The 24,663-nt window shown below is 38.3% G+C and overlaps 1 protein-coding gene across 3 annotated transcripts in view; it reads right to left on the reverse strand.

The window, feature by feature from the left end:
* Positions 1-24,663, reverse strand: part of LOC307168013 (NLR family CARD domain-containing protein 3-like) — a gene marked incomplete at its 3' end in the record, with an annotated part of 60,167 nt that overhangs the window by 23,409 nt on the left and 12,095 nt on the right. For all 3 annotated transcript variants that reach the window (XM_079887487.1, XM_079887486.1, XM_079887485.1), the window contains exons 5-11: positions 18,855-19,028; positions 18,591-18,764; positions 18,327-18,500; positions 18,063-18,236; positions 15,790-15,963; positions 15,528-15,701; positions 15,264-15,437 (exon numbers count right to left, since the gene is read on the reverse strand). In XM_079887487.1, coding sequence (XP_079743613.1) covers positions 15,264-15,437; positions 15,528-15,701; positions 15,790-15,963; positions 18,063-18,236; positions 18,327-18,500; positions 18,591-18,764; positions 18,855-19,028 — 1,218 coding nt within the window. The remainder of the gene's footprint in view (positions 1-15,263; positions 15,438-15,527; positions 15,702-15,789; positions 15,964-18,062; positions 18,237-18,326; positions 18,501-18,590; positions 18,765-18,854; positions 19,029-24,663) is intronic.

Raw genomic sequence — 24,663 nt, forward strand, 5'->3', positions numbered from 1 at the left:
TTGTCAGAAATTAGTATTAATATTGATAGCATCACTGGTAGTGTTGTTGCTAACTTACTGTCCATCTGTTAACCCTCTGGGGACCAAGGTGTTTTTGGGGCCCTTGAGATGTTCTGACATACTCTGACATTTGTGCTTTTTTCAGTTATTTATAAACATGTTAATGGCAAAGGTGTAAATTCACTCTATATAGCACAAACAGGGCTACCATAATATGCGAGCAACTTGTATGTAGATGTTTGTATTTTTAAGAGAATAATGTTTATGCGTGGTTATTGGAAAAAATTAAAATGAAAGTTGCTGAATTAAGACCACAAAACACATATTAAATATGTGTCCACAAGACTTTTGACTAATGGATGTTGTCCCTTTGAGTTCTAGCTTCAAAATTATGTTTATGTCTTGCTTTATCGTTCACAAAAAAAAAATACATTGATTTAAATGGTGTAAAACAGGTTTTGCTTGGAAAGCCAATATGCGAGGGGGAGGAGTAGTTTACACCCACTCTGCATAATGACTCTGCCTAATGAGCCATTCTTTCAGGTGTGACACTGACTGAGCCACAATGCAAGGACAAAAGATGTATTTAGAAGAAGACTTATATTGACCATTTAAGATTTCGCTTACATCTCTCTTGTAAATATGTTTTGCTATTTTATTAAAAATGTTACAATTACAACAATAATTACAATTTCAACAATATTTCAAGTGTACTCTTTCTTTGTAAAAAAGAAAAAGAAAAAAGATTATAGGCCTACATTTTATCATATGTATTCATTAGTTTGAATATAGCCAACATTGGAACATCTAACATCTTAGTCTATGACTTTATTTTTGACAAATATATATATATATATATATACATATATATATATATATATATATATGTATATATGTATATATATATATGTATATATATATATATATATATATATATATATATATATATATGTATATGTATATGTATATATATATATATATATATATATATATATATATATATATATAACGTTAGATATGAGCAGAAATTGCTAAACAAAAGCTTATTTGATGTGGCAGTATATTCTACAGTATCCACAGGAGTAAATCACGCACATCTTATTTTCATTACGGGTGCTGGATCACAAGTATAATCCATGTAGTAGTCAGTAACAGATCCGCACACCGAATAAGCTCCCATTCAAAAAATGTTTTATTAGTGACGTTTCGGGCCTCACATGGCCCTTCCTCAGACTAACAGGAAGTGTACAAACAGTTACCCTTTTAAAAGTCTGTATCACGTGACCCCACCATCACACAAATTGGATACATCCATCAACATACATTGATATTTACATATTTATACATCGTGTCCAACAAGGATAAAGAATTATATATTTACATATTGATTCCCACTATTAAATTGTCTAACATATATATATATATATATATATATATATATATATATATATATATATATATATATATATATATTTTTTTTTTTTTTTTTTTTTTTTTTTTTTTATAAAACATCCCTCATATTCCAGTATAAAAACATATCAAATGGTACATCACACTTATTACATTATTTGTACAGAAAGAACTAAGAAATTCAAAGAGACTATATGTATTACCATTCATAAAGACTATCCATAAAGACTATCCGTACGTCAAGACAGAAGACATAGAGAATCAAAAAACATTATTGAAAAATCCATATTAAGGTAAAAATCAGATGGGGATTCAGACAATTTTCAAACTTGATCAGACAAGTAAAAAAGCATCTGTTATAAACTCAGCATTTCATTATTTATATACAGAGGACCCAGTTATTCAAAGAGACTATACCTATAAATCAAGAGACTGTAGAGGAAACAGCAGAGTAGAGAATCAAAAAACCATATTGTTATTTAAAATAATTTGTTTTTAAAAAGGGAACTTTTCTGGATTTACACATTAAACACTTTAGCTCCCAGAGGCCTCAATGAGGATTTTGATATTAGACCTTTTCTAAATTAATGGATGATTTAAATAACAATATGGTTTTTTGATTCTCTACTCTGCTGTTTCCTCTACAGTCTCTTGATTTATAGGTATAGTCTCTTTGAATAACTGGGTCCTCTGTATATAAATAATGAAATGCTGAGTTTATAACAGATGCTTTTTTACTTGTCTGATCAAGTTTGAAAATTGTCTGAATCCCCATCTGATTTTTACCTTAATATGGATTTTTCAATAATGTTTTTTGATTCTCTATGTCTTCTGTCTTGACGTACGGATAGTCTTTATGGATAGTCTTTATGAATGGTAATACATATAGTCTCTTTGAATTTCTTAGTTCTTTCTGTACAAATAATGTAATAAGTGTGATGTACCATTTGATATGTTTTTATACTGGAATATGAGGGATGTTTTATAAAAAAAAAAAAAAAAAAAAAAAAAAAATATATATATATATATATATATATATATATGTATATATATATATATATATGTTAGACAATTTAATAGTGGGAATCAATATGTAAATATATAATTCTTTATCCTTGTTGGACACGATGTATAAATATGTAAATATCAATGTATGTTGATGGATGTATCCAATTTGTGTGATGGTGGGGTCACGTGATACAGACTTTTAAAAGGGTAACTGTTTGTACACTTCCTGTTAGTCTGAGGAAGGGCCATGTGAGGCCCGAAACGTCACTAATAAAACATTTTTTGAATGGGAGCTTATTCGGTGTGCGGATCTGTTACTGACTACTACAGTATATTCTACAGTAGCCTAAAAACTGTACCCAAATCTAGTCAACAAGTGACTGACTGTAACGTTGTTTTTATGAAATATTAGGGCATATAAATGCTCATTTGCAGTTTAATACGTTGCTTATACAAATACATTTTATTTCAACATATTCCAGTCGATTTTTACTCATCTCAGTAGGCTATAGCAAAGCAGTTTATTCTTTCACACACAGACGCGCGATTTATATTTAGGCTAAACAGTCTTTACAAATATGTACCCTTCATTCATCTCACAGAAAGGCGAGTCATATTATAGAAATGCGATTCATCTTTTTGCGGTTTGCATAGGCCTACACTAATGTTATTCCATAACGTTATTCCACACTTGAGAAAAGAAAACAGCCTACCTCACTCCTCAGCGGGATCTGCTCCTCATATCAGGAGATATTGCTCCTCATATCAGCACTGTTCTGAGGAATCTTTTCTCCATAAGGTAGGCTATATTATGCCTCACTCGATCGCGACGCGCTTTGTTTACAGCTGATGTGGGCGTTTCACAGATCTTCAATAGTTCTCAGAATTTGCGTTTGAATAGCACGCGCTCTCCGGGGAGTGGTCACATTACTGTGAATTAGCTCGTAATGAGCTCGACTGGAGTCGCTCTCTTTTTATACAGATTACAGAAGCTGAGAATATTTGTTTTTTATATAAGTTACTTCATTTAACAGATGCGATCTCAAGCTTTATGCCCGTGAGTCTGTTTGCCTGTTTGACTGAATTTTCGCGGAGTTATAGATCATTTTCGAACGCGTTTCAAATGGGAGTTTACTGACAGAGAGAAGGCAGAAATCGCATCATGTTAATTTTTCTTTATTTGTCAAAAAGCAAAACACTTTATTTTTATTGTGAGTATACAGAAAAAAAATTGAAACTGAACAGGATCGATTGATGTATTACACGAAAATGAAAGATCAAAATTAACAGAGCATTTAGTGTTTATTTTCATTGCTAAAAAAAAAAAACGAGCAAAATGCGCGGGCGCGTTTTTGGTCCCCAGAGGGTTAAAATGGCGAATATATCAGATGTAAGTAGTCTACCTTTTGGTGCAGGTGAGGACACATTTGAACTTCACGCGCTGCAGTCTGAGCTGGAAGCTGTCGAGAAACAGATCCACGACCTTTTAGTGAGACAAGCCGAGCTAATAGACCGGCGGTTAGCTCTTGAAACATCACGCGCCGATGCTCACAAATCAGAGATTAATGTTACTAACCCGCTGACTCCGACCTCGTCTACTCCGTGCGTTATTCGGCATCGGTCCCGAGCGTTGAGGTCGCGATCAGCCATGGTCTCGTTCACTCCGGCTCCAACATGCCACCACGAAGCCTGGATATTTCCGCAGCGGAAGACGCGAGTCAGGTCTAGACCAAGACCCTCTCCGACCCTCCCGGTTTTCGAGTTATCCACACAAAACCCCTTCTCCCCTCTTCGCGAAACAGAACGCGATGCTGTGATCATCGGTGATTCCATTGTTCGACACGTACACGCTACATTAGGTAAAAATAAGGTGCACAGTCACTGCTTTCCTGGTGCTCGTGTTTCTGAAATCGCTGCTCACGTTCCCGAGATTCTGAACGATAACGAGCGCGTCGGAACTTTGGTATTGCACGCGGGAGTGAACGACATCAGGCTGCGCCAGACGGAAGTTCTGAAGAAAGACTTCAGGAATCTGATCGATACGGTACGCAGCACATCGCCTGATATAACGATCATTGTGTCAGGACCGCTTCCCACGTACCGACTAGGTCATGACAAGTTTAGTAGATTATTCGCACTAAATGAATGGTTAACGTCATGGTGCAATGAGCAGAAACTGCTCTTTGTAAATAATTGGAATCTGTTTTGGGAGCGTCCTAGGCTTTTCCGTGCTGATGGCTTACACCCAAGCAGATTCGGATCGGATCTTCTGTCGGATAACATCTCCAAAATGTTAAATACCTTTTGACTAGTAACCAAAAGTCCAAATCATAGTCTCTGCTGCACCAAATTAACTGATATAAATACTAGTGTAGAACATTGCATAGAAATTGTGTCTATTCCTCATTTAGTGCGATCAAATAATAAATCTACTGCAGGATCTAGGAAAAATTTAGTTGTTATTAAAACAGAAAATGTTGCTATTAGTAAACAAAAACAATTTCTAAAGCTAGGTCTTTTAAACATTAGATCACTCACACCTAAGGCAGTTATTGTAAATGAAATAGTCACAGATAATAGCATCGATGTACTTTGCCTTACTGAAACCTGGCTTAAACCAAATGATTATTTCGGTCTAAATGAGTCTACTCCATCAGGATACTCCTATAAGCACGAGCCCCGTCTGATTGGTCGTGGCGGCGGTATTGCAACTATCTATAGAGATTTTCTTAGTGTTACTCAGAAAACGGGTTATAAGTTTATTTCATTTGAAGTACTTGTACTAAATGTTACGCTCTTAGATGATAGAAAAACATCCCTATTATCTCTAGCCTTGGCTACCGTATATAGACCGCCAGGGCCTTACGCTGATTTCCTAAAAGAATTTGCAAATTTTCTCTCAGATCTATTGGTCAATGTCGATAAAGTATTAATTGTTGGAGATTTTAACATACACGTAGATAATCAAAATGATACGTTAGGGGCTGCATTTATAGATTTATTAAACTCCTTTGGGGTTAAGCAAAACGTTACCGGACCAACTCATCGTTTTAATCATACACTCGATTTAATTATATCACATGGAACCGATCCAACCGATATAGATATCATTCCACAAAGTGATGATGTAACTGACCATTACATGGTAACTTGCATATTACGTACCCCGGTAATATATCATGCTGCGCTGCGTTATCGATTAGGCAGAACAATCCTTCCATCCACCATAGATAATTTTTCAAATTGCTTATCGGATCTGTCTCAGCTGCTGCCTGAACCTAAACAAACAGATTCTAGAAAACACAGGATGAGATGGAGACTCCCTGTGCGAGCACATGCGAGTTACTGGTGGACTTGTCGGTGAATGGTGAATGGTAGAGATGGTAGATGGTAGATTCGTAGATTCGTGAGAAGAATTGGATTTACGGGACGCATCATCAGTAGTGTTCCTCTGGGTCATGGGGTGTTTCGGCCTTTGACACTATACACCCTCTCCAGAGGCGGCCAGCTCTAGGTTGATCAGACCTCAGCTTGCGTCCCGAGTCCAATTAGCCATAAGAGTCACCTTGTTGTCAAGTGGACATCTCAGGGGACTATGCATGGCAGAGACGTCCTGTTTCCTGAGTCAAGCCAAAGCCGACTTATCTCCTGGCACACTACTTGGGGGCCCAGCTGGGGTCGTTCCTCTTCAGCCAGAGCCACTGGCTGCTTCTTTCTGCTGCCTCTGATGCAGCTTTAACGGCTGTGCGCTGGTTCTGGCCCTTAATTCCCAAGTCCCTCAGCAGTTTTGTGGTGGATGTTCCCACAAACCCTCTGCACCCAACCTCCACTGGGCGGACTTACGCGTTCCAGCCACAATGTTTTGCTTCGGTGGCTAGGTCGGCATACCGCAGGTGTTTCCGCTCATATGCCTCCTCCATGGAATCCTCCCAGGGTACGGTGAGTTCGATTATGTATACCTTCTTTATGGAGGGGGACCAGAGCACCAAGTCAGGCCTCAAGGAGGTAGTGGCAATCTCTAAGGGGAACACCAGCTGTTTCCCAATGTCTGCCAGCATCTTCCAGTCACGCGCTAGGCACAGCTGGCTTCTCTCTGATGGTGTGGAGTTGCTCCTGGCAGCTGTAGCCCCTTCACGGACGAAGGCAGTTGCCCATGGTGTTGTTGAGGTGTTAGGCATTGGCAGTGACAGGGTGTTGATGCTGGCTCGTTTCTCCTCCAGTGTGGCAGCAAGGCTCTTCAAAACTTGGTTGTGGCGCCAAGTGTATCGTCCTTGGGTAAGGCTGGTTTTACACCCGGTGAGTATGTGCCGGAGGGAGGCTGGCCTGGAGCACAGGATGCACCCAGGATCTTCGCCAAACCACTGATGGAGATTAGTTTGTGTTGGGAGGACGTCATATATGGCTCTGATGGTAAAGCTCAAATTCCTCGCTTCCATGGCCCATACATCCCTCCAGCTCAATCTCCTCCTTTCGACACTCTCCCACCGTGTCCACAGACCCTGTTTGCCGAGGGCGACTGCCTTGGCCCATCTTGCCGTTTCCTCCTGACGCCGCACTTCCTCCACCACCATCTTCCTCCGTGCTGGAGCAGTGGCGTTTCTCCAGGCTGGGCGACTAGTTGTTAGTCCGAGGCCTCCTCTTCCTTGCTGAACGTTCCCCACAATATCAGCATGTCTAAGAGCTGCTGTTGCCTCCTCTACTGCTCTTGCTGGTCTCCACTTGAGCCCAGTAACCAGGGTCGGAGCATTTCCTCTGATCACCGGATCTTTGGATTCGTTCAAGGTCATCTGCAGACGTGTTTTAGCACACTTGAACTCCTCTGTGAGGCTGGTGAGGGGCAGCTTGAGGACACTGTCTCCGTAGAGGCTTATGGTGGTGAGGCAGCGTGGAACTCCAAGCCATCTCTTGATGTGGGCTGTGACTCTTCTCTCCAGCTTCTCTACTGTTGTGATGGGCACCTCATAGACTGCCAGGGGCCACAGCACTCGGGGTAGTAGACCAAACTGGAAGCACCATGTCTTCAATTTCCCAGGTAGTTGGGTGTTGTCAATCGCCTGTAGGCCTGCATTGATGTCATTACGCAGTTGCTTCACCTGGTCTTTGTCTTTCAGGCTTGCGTCGTATAGCCTTCCGAGGCTTTTTACTGGCTGCTCAGATACAGTGGGGATTGGGTCATCACCGATGAAGAACTGCAAGTCAGTAAGCACTCCCTTCACCACAAACAGATGAACTAGAGGAACTAACCATCACTATGAGCACCATTCTCTCTGGAAAATTGGATATTGTTGCACCTATAAGACTAAAAAAGGTCAGAGAGAAAATTAAAGCACCATGGTACAACAATACTACGCGTGTTCTAAAGAGAGAAACCCGTAATTTAGAGCGTAAATGGAAACAAACTAACTTAGAGGTCTTTAGAATCGCTTGGAAAGACAGTATGTCACGTTATAAAAAAGCCCTAAAAGTAGCCAGGGCTGAGCACCTCCGCAAACTAATAGAAAATAACCAAAACAATCCAAGATTTTTATTTAACACCGTGGCTAGACTAACAAATAAACAAGCGTCACCTGAACAAAATATCCCGTTACAGTTTAGTAGTAATGATTTCATGAAGTTCTTCACTGAGAAAATAGAAAACATCAGATCCACAATTGTAAACGTTCAATCCTCAATCGCGCCTTATAATTCAGCCTCGATTATCACCCCGCAAGAACAATTACAGTGCTTTACAACTATAGAACAAATAGAGTTACATAAATATATCACTTCCTCTAAAACAACAACATGTTTATTAGATCCCATACCAACTAAACTACTGAAAGAAGTGTTACCTATAGTGGAAGAGCCTCTCCTCAATATTATTAACTCATCTTTAACTTTAGGTCATGTTCCAAGAACATTTAAACTGGCAGTTATAAAACCACTCATTAAGAAACCACAATTAGACCCAAATAACCTAGCAAATTATAGACCAATTTCAAATCTTCCTTTTATGTCCAAAATATTAGAAAAAGTTGTGTCCGCCCAACTAGGCTCTTTCTTACAAGAAAATGACATCTATGAAAAGTTTCAGTCTGGATTTAGGCCGCATCATAGCACTGAAACTGCGCTCGTTAAAATCACAAATGATTTACTCTTAGCTTCTGACCAAGGCTGTATCTCAATACTAGTTTTACTTGATCTTAGTGCTGCGTTCGATACTATAGATCACACAATACTCTTAGATCGACTACAAAACTATACCGGTGTTCAAGGACAAGCATTAAGCTGGTTCAGATCATACTTATCTGACCGATACCATTTTGTCTATTTAAATGGAGAAAAATCGATCATAACTCCAGTAAACTATGGAGTGCCGCAAGGATCTGTGTTAGGCCCTCTATTATTCTCAATATATATGCTGCCACTTGGAAATATTATAAGGAAACCTTGAATTAGTTTCCATTGTTATGCTGATGACACTCAAATATATATTTCATCACGGCCGGATGAAAACGCTAAATTATCCAAATTGACAGAGTGTGTTAAAGATATAAAAGACTGGATGACACGCAATTTTCTTTTATTAAATCCAGACAAGACAGAGGTACTAATCATCGGTTCAAAAAACCGCCCACAAAACCTCTCACAATACAACTTTAACATGGTAGGATGTCCTGTTACTTTATCCTCTACAGTAAAAGACCTGGGTGTTATACTTGACTGCAACCTGTCTTTTGAAAATCATATTTCATATGTTACAAAAACAGCCTTTTTCCACCTTAGAAACATTGCTAAGCTACGTAACATGCTATCAGTTTCTGATGCAGAAAAGTTAGTTCATGCATTCATGACCTCGAGACTAGATTACTGTAATGCTTTATTAGCTGGTTGTCCTGCATCCTCAATAAACAAGATACAGTTAGTCCAAAATGCCGCCGCTAGAGTTCTTACTAGATCAAGAAAATTTGACCATATAACACCAATTCTATCATCACTACATTGGTTACCTATAAAGTTCCGTATTAATTACAAGGTATTGCTACTGACTTATAAAGCCCTAAACGGCTTAGCTCCAGTTTATTTAAAGGATCTTCTATCGCCCTATAATCCATCGCGCTCTTTAAGATCACTAAATTCGAGGCTTTTGGTCATACCTAGGATATCCAGATCCACCAAAGGAGGGAGATCATTTTCACATTTAGCTCCAAAACTCTGGAATAGTCTTCCGGATACTGTTCGTTGCTCAGACTCGCTCTCCCAGTTTAAAACTAGATTAAAGACGCATCTCTTCAGACAGGCATTTATATAATACTTTTAATCTTACAGTTAAATCCGGTCTCTAGTTCATAAACGCCAGAGGAGAACTGGCCCCCGACTGAGCCTGGGTTCTCCCAAGGTTTTTATTTCTCCATTAGGTCACCTGATGGAGTTTTTCGGTTCCTTGCCACTGTTGCCTTTGGCTTGCTCAGTTGGGGATACTTAATTTAATCAATCAATCAACAATACTATTGATCAGCATTACCAAACGTGGACGTTTTACACTAGAAACAAACACTGATGTACTATTTTATTTAATACTGTGAAGCTGCTTTGATACAATCTGCATTGTGAAAAGCGCTATATAAATAAAGTTGACTTGACTTGACTTAATGTGAATGTTTATCATTGACTGTTATGTTTTTGGTGTCATTTGAAATGTCTCAAAGTGAGTGGTACAGATATCTCATATCCAGATAGATAAAATAAAAGGTAATAAGGTTTTAAGAGTTTATGGATAACTGACTTACAAAGGAAGGTGGTCTCTCAAGCAAATGGTCACCCACCCCCATGAAGGTGCGACCACTGCATGCAAATTTCTTTTGTTAGCACATGTTTCCATGTGAAAGAGGTCTGACTATTTAATGAGATGCAGCAGAGAGTTCGGGGCCTTTTCTGTACTTGAGATCGGTCCGTTAGGCTGAGAGATATAGATCTCTCAGCCTCACATATTTCTTAATGTTGGGTTTGCATCTTCTCTCTATTCCAGAGCATTTGATGTTTTGTATCGATTATCTTTGAATTGATTATGGAATTGGCATGATACATTTACCTGACATAATAAATTGTTACATTTGATTATTCTAACTGACTTTGATATTATTTTCATTGAAGAGTTAAACGGAATAGTCAAACATTCACTCATGATTAATGATCCACAGATATCATTAAAACCTTTTCATTATGGAGTCAGATGAAATAAACGAGTAAATATATGATTAATATATTACAAATTTAACCAACCAATACTCTGCATGAGTGAGGACAGAGCACGTGATAACCTTCCCCGTGTATTGGCGGACCGGCAGATTGGACCAATATATCGGGCCTTACACTAGATAATGATCTGAGATGTCATCGCTCTGCTGCAGAATTTCAACGGCATCAACATTTATTCCATGTGATAATATTAGATCTAGAGTATGATTACGAGAATGAGTAGGTCCTGACACGTGTTGTCTAACTCCAATAGAGTTAAGAATGTCTTTAAATGCCAATCCCAATGCATCTTTTTTGTTATCTACATGTTTATTAAAATCACCAACAATTAGTACTTTATCTGCAGCCAGTACTAATTCTGATAGAAAATCAGCAAATTCTTTGATAAAGTCAGTATGGTGCCCTGGTGGCCTGTATACAGTAGCCAGCACAAATCTCAAACATGATTTATTATTTACACTAGATATTGTTACATTTAGCACCAACACTTCAAAAGAAGTATATAAAGTGAAAGCAATACTTTTTGTGCGCAAAAAAAAAATAAAAAAAATAACGACTTTATTCCACTATTAATTTCCTTCTCTCTGGGCCTCGATTTTGTTCACGTAGTGTTTTAGCGCAGCGCGTCTGTGTTGCACGTCATCACGTAGGCTCACTATTGGCCAACGCTGGTCATGTGTGTGATGCGTGTGTCGCGCAACACTGACGCGCTGCGCAAAAACACTACGTGAACTAACTCGAGGCCCAGAGAGAAGGAAATGAATAGTGGAATAAAGTCGTTATTTTTTTATTTATTTTTGCGCACAAAAAGTATTCTCGTCGCTTGATAAACTTAACATTGAGCCACTGTAGTCACTTGGACTATATTAACGATCTCTTTAATAACTTTTCTGGGCCAGCAAGTTTTGGTCCCTTAGAAGCCTATGGAGGAGTGATCCAGCTCTCAGATTTCATCAAAAATATCTTAATTTGTGTTCCGAAGATGAACGAAGGTCTTACGGGGTTGGAACAACATGAGGGTGAGTAATTATTGACCGAATTTTCATTTTTGGGTAAACTATCCCTTTAATAACACAGACTGTTAACAATTGTTTTTAATTAGTATTTAAACATTCTCTATGATAAAAAATGTTTGTAAAAAATATTTTAATAACACGGTTTTGGCGGTTATAGAGTTGTAATGACGGTGTTCAACTAACCGTCGGTCTCACGGTTATATACTAACCGTCACACCCCTATATATATATATATATATATATATATATATATATAGTTACCTAAGGCTTTGTTTTTAAAATATAGACATTAGTTTGGCTGTAATGCTCAGTCACAAAATAGTAAAACCAACATAAAAAAGAATCGTGATAAAATCGTGAATCGTGATTTTCCTGAAAAAAATCGTGATATGATATTTTTGCCATATCACCCACCCCTACTCTGTGGTTATAAGAGATTTCAACCCTGGGGTCGTTCAGAGGTCCTTAAGAAGAAGGAGGTCTGTTTTGTATATCTGTCGTGGGATCAAGCAACCTCTGCCGTTATCTTGGTCGGGCCCTGAGCTTTGCCATCTCTGAACCAATCAGTCTTTTCCAAACTATCTAACATTGTCAACTTTCTACCTTTAGTTGGACTCATCTCTTTGAAGCTTGCATGGCCATAAAGTTCTTAGCTGGGGGTCTTCGTTGTTTAGCGTAGATTGGCTGGAGCCTGGATTTTATGGTTCTGGATTGGTGATTTGGGGTCTGAGGTGTTGAGTTCTGTGTGGAATTATGTTTAAACGAATCACCTGGAAGAATCATTTGTGTTTGGTTCGCCTTCAAATCCTACACGTGTTATCGGCCCCTGAGTTAATAACTAATGATTGTTGCGAAGGAAATGAATAAATCAAAACTAACTTTAGCTGGACAATAACTTTATTCTAGAGCTGCTTTAAAGCCAAAACAATCTGTGTTACTTTAATTTCCTATTATCACTGTAAAGCTGCTTTGGAGCAATCTACATTGTTAAACACACTAAATAAATGAAGATGACTTGACTTTCATTTATATTTGGATTGTTAACTATATTCTAAATAAATTAAATAGTGAGATGCATATATACACTCACCTAAAGGATTATTAGGAACACCATACTAATACTGTGTTTGATCCCCTTTCGCCTTCAGAACTGCCTTAATTCTACGTGGCATTGATTCAACAAGGTGCTGAAAGCATTCTTTAGAAATGTTGGCCCATATTGATAGGATAGCATCTTGCAGTTGATGGAGATTTGTGGGATGCACATCCAGGGCACGAAGCTCCCGTTCCACCACATCCCAAAGATGCTCTATTGGGTTGAGATCTGGTAACTGTGGGGGCCATTTTAGTACAGTGAACTCATTGTCATGTTCAAGAAACCAATTTGAAATGATTCGAGCTGCTGGAAGTAGCCATCAGAGGATGGGTACATGGTGGTCATAAAGGGATGGACATGGTCAGAAACAATGCTCAGGTAGGCCATGGCATTTAAACGATGCCCAATTGGCACTAAGGGGCCTAAAGTGTGCCAAGAAAACATCCCCCACACCATTACACCACCACCACTAGCCTGCACAGTGGTAACAAGGCATGATGGATCCATGTTCTCATTCTGTTTACGCCAAATCCTGACTCTACCATCTGAATGTCTCAACAGAAACCGAGACTCATCAGACCAGGCAACATTTTTCCAGTCTTCAACTGTCCAATTTTGGTGAGCTCGTGCAAATTGTAGCCTCTTTTTCCTATTTGTAGTGGAGATGAGTGGTACCCGGTGGGGTCTTCTGCTGTTGTAGCCCATCCGCCTCAAGGTTGTGCATGTTGTGGCTTCACAAATGCTTTGCTGCATACCTCGGTTGTAACGAGTGGTTATTTCAGTCAAAGTTGCTCTTCTATCAGCTTGAATCAGTCGGCCCATTCTCCTCTGACCTCTAGCATCAACAAGGCATTTTCGCCCACAGGACTGCCGCATACTGGATGTTTTTCCCTTTTCACACCATTCTTTGTAAACCCTAGAAATGGTTATGCGTGAAAATCCCAGTAACTGAGCAGATTGTGAAATACTCAGACCGGCCTGTCTGGCACCAACAACCATGCCACGCTCAAAATTGCTTAAATCACCTTTCTTTTCCATTCTGAAATTCAGTTTGGAGTTCAGGAGATTGTCTTGACCAGGACCACACCCCTAAATGCATTGAACCAACTGCCATGTGATTGGTTGATTAGATAATTGCATTAATGAGAAATTGAACAGGTGTTCCTAATAATCCTTTAGGTGAGTATTTCTTTTGTCCTCGCATTCTTTCTAGTAGTTCCCTCTAAGTGACTATTTCAGAAACTTTCATTTTTTTTGTTTTCTCAATAACCATGCACAAACATTATTCTCTCAAAAATACAAACATGTACATACATGTTGCTCACATATTATGGTAGTCCTGATTGTGCTGAATAGAGTGTAATGACACCTTTGCCATTAATATGTTTATAAGCAACTAAAAAAAGCACAAATGTCAGGGCATGTCAAAACAACTCAAGGACCCCTAAAACACATTAGACCCCTAAGGGTTAAAACAAGCTATATTGTTAAAAGCACTATATAAATTAAGGTGACTTGACTTGACACCGTGACAGTGGCGTTTCATTTCTGAAACCACGCTTTGGATGAATCGGATGAACCAATGATTCAATGGACCAATTATAAAGATGGTTCATTCCTGAATGAATCAGCCGTTTGAATGAAATGAATGAATGAATGATTCTGTAACAGTTCATTGTATTTGGACTTTGTTTTCACCATTACCCTACCTCAGTAATCTCGTTTATTTGTCACCATGGTTTCTAATTTGATTAGTCATTGTTTTCAGCTGTAGCCTAAGATCTCTTTGTTTTCTCCCAGTATATATCTGCCTGTGTTTCAGTCTTCTGTTGTCGGTTCTCGTTAAGGTTTGTTCTAAGTTTGGTTTAGGTTTTCCTTGTTGATGTTCATCTTGCGTTCTACCTGCACCACGCATAGGAAACGTGACAAATTCAATGACTTAATCATCAAGACATTTACCGCCACCTACTGGCAGTTTTAGTTTCTTATTTAGAGTATAATTTCATTAAAAAAATGTTTTCATATTTCCATTATAAAAAAAAACATTAAAGGTATAGTTCATGCAAAAATGAAAATTCAGTCATCATTTTACTCAACCTCATCGTCCAAAAATGTATGTGTAATAAATTCTATGCTGAATCATATATTTCTTTCTGAAGCTACTTTTTGTAATGTCTATTTGATGCTTTACACAATGACTTGATGTGCGACTAATCTGCGATTAATTTGATTAATTAATAAGATCGTTAGATTAATTAATTGCCACATCATGTTAATAATCAGATTAAAAGTTTTAACAACTTCACAGCCCTATTCAATATATTGGTAATTAATACTTTCTATGAGAATTTATATTTCAAGTTTTGACTGTAAATGTCACGTCCATAACGCTGGAATAGCTCTACATACAAATGAGAGCAACCGACTTGTGGTCAGATCACCTGAGACAGATCTTAATACCAGGTGTAAACCGGGCCTCTTATTGTCCCACATACTTGAGTATCTGCAGTGAGCAGTTTTGATCCATCCGTTTGTCAGAGAACACCTTGACTCCTGATTCTCCTGGGTGATTGTAGCTCAGATCCAGCTCTCTCAGGTGTGAGGGGTTTGAACTCAGAGCTGAAGACACATAACCACAGCCTTCCTCTGTCACCATACAGCGAGACAACCTACAGACACACACAGTCAGACCGTCTACAAACACACATCGACATTATGAGTGGCAGACTGTAAATAATCTCTCATATGTTCTTAAATACCTTAGTATCTGCAGCTGACAGCTTGTGCTTTTCAGTCCATCAGAAATAATCTTCACTCCTGAATCCTGCAGGTCATTGTTACTTAGATCCAGCTCTCTCAGGTGTGATGTGTTTAAACTCAGAGCTGAAGACACATAACCACAGCCTTCCTCTGTCACCATACAGCCAGACAACCTACAGACACACACAGTCAGACCATCTACAAACACACATTGACATTATGAGTGGCAGACTGTAAATAATCTCATATGTTCTTAAATACCTCAGTATCTGCAGATGACAGTTTGCGCTTTTCAGTCCATCAGAAATAATCTTCACTCCTGAATCCTGCAGGCCATTGTTACACAGATCCAGCTCTCTCAGGTGTGATGTGTTCGAACTCAGAGCTGAAGACACATAACCACAGCCTTCCTCTGTCACCATACAGCCAGACAACCTACAGACACACACAGTCAGACCATCTACAAACACACATCAACATTATGAGTGGCAGACTGTAAATAATCTCTCATATGTTCTTAACCCCCTGGGGTCGGCGGTATCGCCGGCGATACCAGTTCGCTTTTTTTTTTATCAGTGTAAAAGAGACTCAAAAATACTCTGTTGACTTTAATTTTCCATAGGAGTTTCATACATCAATCGATCCTGTTAAGTGTGTATTTTTTTTTGTGTATACTCACAATAAAAACAAAGTGTTGTGCTTTTTGCCAAATAAAGAAAAATAAACACGAAGCGAGTTCTGCTTTCTCTCTGTCAGTTAAGTCCATTCTGAAACGCGTCCGAAAATGAACCATAACTCAGCCAATACTCAGTCAAACAGTCACACGGGCATGAAGCTTGAATTCTCTTCTTTTAAATGAAGTAATGTTTATAAAAAAAAACAAATATTCTCAGTTTATGTAATATTAATGAAAAGAGAGAGATGTCAGTCATTCTCATCTTAGCTCATTATGTTTTAATTTGACTCCGCCCATGGAGAGCGCGCGCTATTCAAACGCAAATGTGAGGCGATCCTGCAATCCTGTGAAATGCCCACATCAGCTGGATAACGCACACTGCGAGTTCACTTTCAGACTCATGTACTTTACGACGCTGTGAGGAATAATACTGTCTTGAATCCTGGAAAATTTACCTCAGAAGTGCTGGAAGTTTCATTTCGAAGAGCAACGGATGCGGCTGAGGAATAGGTCAGTTCTATGCTTTGTTCTAATCGCAAGTGTCTATACACGCAAAAAGAGTGTTTAAATATGAATCGCGTTCCTGTGCATGAATGAATGAATGCACAGATGCGCGCTGTTGTGTAGCTACAATAGCTGGCACAAATACTGTTTCAAAATGAATCGCGTTTCTGTGTGTGAATGAATGAACAGCTTTTAGCAAACTCTATTGCTATAGCCTACTAAGATGAGTAAAAATCGACTACAAAAATTGGATAGATTATAAAGTTTTTACTGTAAAATACTGCCACATCAAATAAGCTTATGTTGCCAATTTCTGCTCATGTGTTAAATATATATATACAGTATATGTTTTGTCAAAAATAATCAACTAAGATGTTATAGTGTTTGTTCCAATGTAGGCGATATTCAAACTAATGAATCCTTAACTTTGAAATACGTATGATAAAACATATTTTTAAAAAGAAAGATTACACTGGAAATATTGTTAAAATTTTAATTGTTGTAATTGTATAACCTTTTTAATAAAATAGTTAAAATATATACAAGGATAGATGTAAACAAAAACTTAAAAGGTCAATATAAGCTTTCTCTTTAAATAATTTTTTGTGTTTTATTATTGACACATTTGGGTAGAGAATATATTCCAAAACTTTCTGAAAATACAGCATGAGAATTAACTGCACAATTACTAGAAATGTTTACCTTGGATATTATACAATTTGCAAGCACAATTTGTGAAAACAACAACAACAACAACCGTGTTTCCAACTGTGAACCAATTATATATATATATATATATTAGTCCTTGCATTCTTTCCTGTGGCTCAGTGACACACCTGAATGAATGGCTCATTAAGTATGCGGGCCCCATTGTCTCCTCAGGTGTGAACTACTCTATATTCATGATGGTGTTGGATCGTTTACGCCCCATCCGCATATTGCCTTTTCAAACTAAAAGTGTTTCACAAAATTTAAATCAATGTATCGTTTTATGTGAATGATTAGGCAGGTTAGATCATTAGATTTTCACATGATTTTGAAGAAAAAACTAGGTGACAACATCCATTAGTCAAAAGTCTTATTGACACATATTTAGTATGTGTTTTGTGGCCTTATTTCAGAAACTTTCATTTTTAGTTTTTTCAATAACCATGCATAAACATTATTCTCTCAAAAATGAAAACATGTACATACATGTTGCTCACATATTATGGTAGCCCTGTTTGTGCTAAATAGAGTGTAATTACTTTGCCATTAATATGTTTATAAGCAACTGAAAAAAGCACAAATGTCAGGGCATGTCAGAACATCTCAAGGACCCCAAAAACACCTCAGACCCCAGAGGGTTAAATACCTCAGTATCTGCAGATGACAGTTTGTGCTTTTCAGTCCATCAGAAATAATCTTCACTCCTGAATCCTGCAGGTCATTGTTACTCAGATCCAGCTCTCTCAGGTGTGAGGGGTTTGAACTCAGAGCTGAAGACACATAACCACAGCCTTCCTCTGTCACCATACAGCCAGACAACCTGCAGACACACACAGTCAGACCATCTACAAACACACATCGACATTATGACCAGCAGACTGTAAATAATCTCTCATATGTTCTTAAATACCTCAGTATCTGCAGATGACAGTTTGCGCTTTTCAGTCCATCAGAAATAATCTTCACTCCTGAATCCTGCAGGTCATTGTTACTCAGATCCAGCTCTCTCAGGTGTGAGGGGTTTGAACTCAGAGCTGAAGACACATAACCACAGCCTTCCTCTGTCACCATACAGCGAGACAACCTACAAACACACACAGTCAGACCATCTACAAACACACATCAACATTATGAGTGGCAGGCTGTAAATAATCTCTCATATGTTCTTAAATACCTCAGTATCTGCAGATGACAGTTTGCGCTTTTCAGTCCATCAGAAATAATCTTCACTCCTGAATCCTGCAGGTCATTGTTACTCAGATCCAGCTCTCTCAGGTGTGATGTGTTTAAACTCAGAGCTGAAGACACATGACCACAGCCTTCCTCTGTCACCATACAGCGAGACAACCTACAGACATACACAGTCAGACCGTCTACAAACACACATCGACATTATGAGTGGCAGACTGTAAATAATCTCTCATATGTTCTTAAATACCTTAGTATCTGCAGCTGACAGTTTGTGCTTTTCAGTCCATCAGAAATAATCTTCACTCCTGAATCCTGCAGGTCATTGTTACTCAGATCCAGCTCTCTCAGGTGTGATGTGTTTAAACTCAGAGCTGAAGACACATAACCACAGCCTTCCTCTGTCACCATACAGCCAGACAACCTACAGACACACACAGTCAGATCTGATCAGAGCTGATGACACAATTTCACAATCCTGACTAGTGGGATTACAGCCAACAAGACTAGAAGAGAGTAAATACTGCACAATAAGTTTGGGTTCAGGGTGCTTTTCTTTAAAGGGGCAGCAGTAGCACCTTAAAAACTAGAATAACAGATGAATAAATAATTGGCAATACAAAGATAAAATAAAGTCAAATATTGTGAAATATGTGGTCGTTGTGGAGAAGTAGTTCACATTGGTGGATGAACAGCTTGACACTCACTGTCCATAGGGTTCCCTTGTCCATAGCATAGTTATTCTAAACTGAGGTAGTATCTATTACAAAAAAGTAAATTACAAAATTTCACGTTAATAAAGGACTGTCAAGATATAATGTAGATAGAATCTGTTTCACATGGAGTTGGGCCATGAGGTCAAAGACATTCACTTTCGGCTCTGACCACACCCCCAGATGACGTCACAGGTCCATTATTCCCAGAGGCCTTGAGTCTCCAACTTCAACCCCTAGATGGGGTCAACTCACAGTAACATTATATGAGATACTGAATTATAACATACACAAAGTAATCCTATTTTAGCTCCTACAGTGTTCAAATTGAAAAGCCACAATTTAAAAACAGCATTTACTTTTCAAAATACTCTATATATAATACACTTTATACCCAGTCAAGCCAAACATAAGAATACTTAAATACTATAAAAAGGGGCTAAATGTGCATTTGACTTTATTCTACTTTAAACCACTAGATAGCACAAAAATACAGCTCAGCACTTTTCCTAACAATCGCTTTTGATGATGCACATGCACTTGATCCTTGACTCGATCGCAAGGCAAAGTTGATTCTGCACTAATTTGATCTAGCTTTTATATATATATATATATATATATATATATATATAGGGATTCAAATTAAGAATAAAAAAATATCAGTAAATAACAAACAAGCTAAAACAAAATAATTTAAAGTGAAACTGAAAGTAACTGGTGTTAGGCTCACGTAGCCATAACAGGGCTTGAATTTCGGCGCGGGATTGCGGGTATTGCGCATAATTTTAATCATTCCCGCAGGTCTGCCATTTATAATGCGGGAAATTCCAGCAAACATCGATTCATTTTAGCATGTAGGTTGTATTAGTAAATGAATCCACACAGATTATAAAATCAAATTAGTCATTTTAAAACTGTCTGCGAGACTCAATTTCACAAACAGCGTGAGTGATTCAGTGGTGCTGCGTCTTCTATCTCTCATCTCTCAAAATGGGTTGCACAAGGCAATTGTTAAGCGCGCTGCAGGCGGCGATAATACACTCTCGCGTTTCGGGAGTCGTGATAGATGGAATTGTCACTTGCATAATCGGGCCAGCATTACATCATGAGTAACTAAAGTTTACCATTTGCACGTCTTTTTAAGTCTTACCAGTTTAAACATTAATGCGATTTTAAACTCTTCGGTACTTGCGCGCTGTCTGAGAGATGTTTTTTTTCTCTCTGCACACATACATAGAGTAAAGCCGCCTCACAAACAGCTTGTGGGTAACAAAAGTTATTTTTCGTGGATTATATCGCTTTAACAGTCAAAAACATGCGAAAATCATGTCAATTTCTGTCTTGGTGAGTAGCCTATCCTCTAACACAGTCGGTTATGTCTTAACTAAGCATAAATCGCACGTGACCGTATAATGAAAACAGGATCCGTGCACTAGCTCTTAAAGTGACAGCAGCCATATGTGTCTGTCATTAATTTGGTTGTCAAAACAACAAAACAAAGCTTTCATTTTAAGGAATCAGGATTAAAGCCTATGTATTTAATTTAGTCAGGACTAAAATTAGGGCTGAACGATACATCGAATTTTCATCGTCATCGTGATATGAACTCGCGCGATGAACACATCGCAACAGACAGCCTGACACGATGAATAACACCTGGTTCAGATTACAAGATTTTTGTGTCTGTTACAATAGTCACGGTGTCAGATTACACGATTTTGACTCCTAAAATCTTGTTGTGTCATGGACAAGAAACATGTCAGACTACACGTTGCTTTCCGACCAGTCATCGCGTGCCGTCACACGCACACATTCACTCGCAAACATTCACTCGCACACACACACACACGGTCCCTCGCTCACTCACTCCCGCACACACGCGCGCACACACACACACACACACACACACACACACACTCACTGTCCCTCGCTCACTCACTCGCGCTAAATCGCCTAATCTGAACCAGGCAGGTAATAAACGTTTGACCTATCACGCAAATAACCTATTAAAGCACTAAGACATGGGAACAGTATATTCTATTTTACAATGTCTATTTAAAAAAAAAAAATTATAATTTCAGGAATTGTTGTTAGCTATAGCTAACATTCACATTTGAATATTTATCGCAAGTCATATCGTCATCGCAATATTAAACAATGTTATCGCACATCGCAGCTTTTCCTCATATCGTGCAGCCCTAACTAAAATACTACCCAGTGTTATTTTACATTTGATTACTTTATTCAGTCTCTGTAGTATTTCTGAATACTAGTGTTAGACCTAAGCAAAAACTTCTCTTTATTGGTATCTTTATTCTATTGCATTTATTTGTGCTACTTTTTTCAATTTAATTCAAAGATTGAAATCAAGCTTCCTTGAGTTGTGTAAATTCTTAAGAACAAAATTACCCCACTGTAAAAATGCAATGAGTGAGCATACATTTAGGCGAGATAAATGTAATAAAAAAAAAAGTCTAAACTCCCCCCTCAAATTAAAAATTCCCCCCCATAAGAATCACCTAAGGGGGGATTTCCCCCCCCATTTTCCAAAATGAAATTCAGGCCCTGCATAAGAGGGTCGCACACCGGACGCACAGCGCCGAGCCACGTCTAGGACAACTCGAGGTATCGCACATCGGACGCGCACTTTCTCAGTTTATGGCCAGCAAGATTGTTATGTTTAAGGACATTATGAAATTAAGATAATGCCTGTAATATGTTATGACTGTACTGTACAATTAAATACAACCGGACACAACATACGTGGAGTGTTGCCTTGACTACAGTTGAGGGTATATTTTGAAGAATGGCAGCGGGAGTTTCTGAGGACACTGTGCAACCGCATCAATTTGAACCGGAGTCGGAAAACAGGACGTTTCTGGATGGTAAGTTAACCTAATGTCACTTTGATCTATCTTTGTATGTACTGTCAGGGTAGAGTAGTGAGATACGAACGCTATGTGTTTACTGATGTATACATTAGTTCATTGACAGATTGATGTTAGAGCTAATGATCATGAAAACCTTTTTTTCGGTAAATGTAGGCTTGTCCGTGATGTGTAACATTATCTATGCAGTGCTAGGTACAACTGTCAGGGCTGAAGCACAAAATTTTTACTGATCCGTTTAAAAAATAACCTGTGAGTCTGTGAGACTATGACAGTCATTAGGCACATAAAAAACATACTCAGACAGGAGCTAATACCTTTTTCAATGTTCTCGTTTATAAAGCAGTCTGGTGAAATGATTCGCGCAAACATGAAAGCATTGACGTTGATCGTGGGGAATATTTCTGCGCGGACTATGATGATTGACAGCTCGCTCACGAGCGAGGGCGGGTCTGTGTTGAAACGCTGCTGTCAATCAACAATCGTGGGAGGGGCGTCGATTTTGTGACGTCACAAAATCGAACTGCTTGATTTGAGAGAGGGGAAAACATAAGATTAAAAAAAGACCACTGGATGGATTTTTATCATTATATGATGGTTGTGTAGAGGCACTGCCAACACACAGTTCAGAACAATCAACTTGTAAAAGGGCATGTACCATTAAATGACCCCTTTAAAAGATGTGGCGCTGCGCGTCCGGTGTGCCTTTACTCTATCATTTGAATCCAAATGTTTCCATATGTGTGATGTATTTGGATGTTAAATTATTATTTATTATAGGCTTCATACCCCGACTTCAAATCTCTCCCTTTGTTATTATCCTTTGTTATATTTTGTTATATACTCCTTTATTCTTGAATATATTATTCTTCTAATATTTAATTTAATTTATTCTTTTGGTAAATGGTAAATGGACTGCATTTATATAGCGCTTTCACAGACCTATGGCTACCAAAGCGCTTTACATAGCCTCACATTCACTCATTCACACACCGATGGCGGTGTCAGCCATGCAAGGCAAGGCCATCCAGCTCATCGGGAGCAGCTGGGGTTAGGTGTCTTGCTCATTGACACCTCGACACTTGGTCAGGTGGAACCGGGGATTCAAAACCTTTAGGTTTGTAGACAACCTACATGAACCACTGAGCCACTGCCGCCCCATAATTTTTATGTTTTTAATGTTGTTTTTAATGTTTTAACATTTTAATGTTGATTTCTTTTATTTGAGATGTCGTGTTTCTATGGTTATAAGGTGATTTTTCAGTATTGCTAAATATGGCGTGTGGCTCCTTTAATACTTATGTTTCGGTTCTGGTTGCTCTCCTTCAGTTTGCGATAAGCGTGACTTAAGAGAGGTGAGTTGTGCTGAAGCTCAGTCTCAAAGGCTTGATATGAGTTTTGTTTATTGTACTAAAAGGTAATTTTGTTCTTTAATGCACTTTAGTCTTATTCAAACATGTATGAAGTTTGTGTTGCCGGTCTCGTTCATCTACCCACACAACGTAAAGCTAAAGGAAGACCGGTCACGCGTGAGGCGCCGGTGCGATCAACATAAAAACATACTCCGTCATTTTGGTCATACAGATAAGAGTAGGATTGTTCGAAACTTCTACGTATTTACTTTTATTTGTGTACACTCTAATAAAACAGAACATTGTGCTTTTGTAAAATAAATAAAACAAACAGGATGTGCTTTCTGTCGTCTCGGTTTCCTTTCTGTCAACTTGTTTGTGGAGCGCCTCACAAAAATAACCCAAACTCAGCAGCATACTGTCACACAGTTTTTTCTTTTGTGTTATTAGTCTGTTAATTATTCAAGTCAAATATATTTTTATTCCTTTTATACTATGATTGTATGAAAACAAATTTTATTTTATTTTAAATGTAATTCCATTTTCCTTAAATCATCCTGGGGACCCAGAGTTTGAAGACCTGTGCTCTAGGGAACTGAGTTTGGCACCCCTAGTGTAAGTGAACCTCAAGGAATATATTAAAACAATGTAAAAACTCCATGTCATGACTGCCACCTTCAGTGAGGCGAAATAAGGGACACCCATACACGAACCCTGTGAAAACTGTGTCAAGAGCTGGAACTGATTATTTCAACATGACACAACATGGGAAACGGAATCAAGTATGTGAACTTGCAACAGAAAACATTTTATATGATTATTTTACATTTGATTATTTTGTTTATTTATAAATATAGATAATAAAAACATTCTAAACCAGTAGTCACGTTTTTGACAATTTTGCATGGATGGGATGATTTTATTTATTATTTTATTTATTTACTACTGAAGGGTTAAAATTTAAGAATATGTTTTCAGATATGCTTCCTTACATAACATCACAGTGAAGAATACTGATTTTAGCTTTTAAGGTTAGGTTATAATGGTATCAACAGCTCCTACCAGCCCTGTTTTCTCTATTGTGTTTTAAATGAGTCTTTAATGGC

Source organism: Squalius cephalus (genome assembly GCF_949319135.1).
Source record: "Squalius cephalus genome assembly, chromosome: 12".
Taxonomy (NCBI): Eukaryota; Metazoa; Chordata; class Actinopteri; order Cypriniformes; family Leuciscidae; genus Squalius; species Squalius cephalus.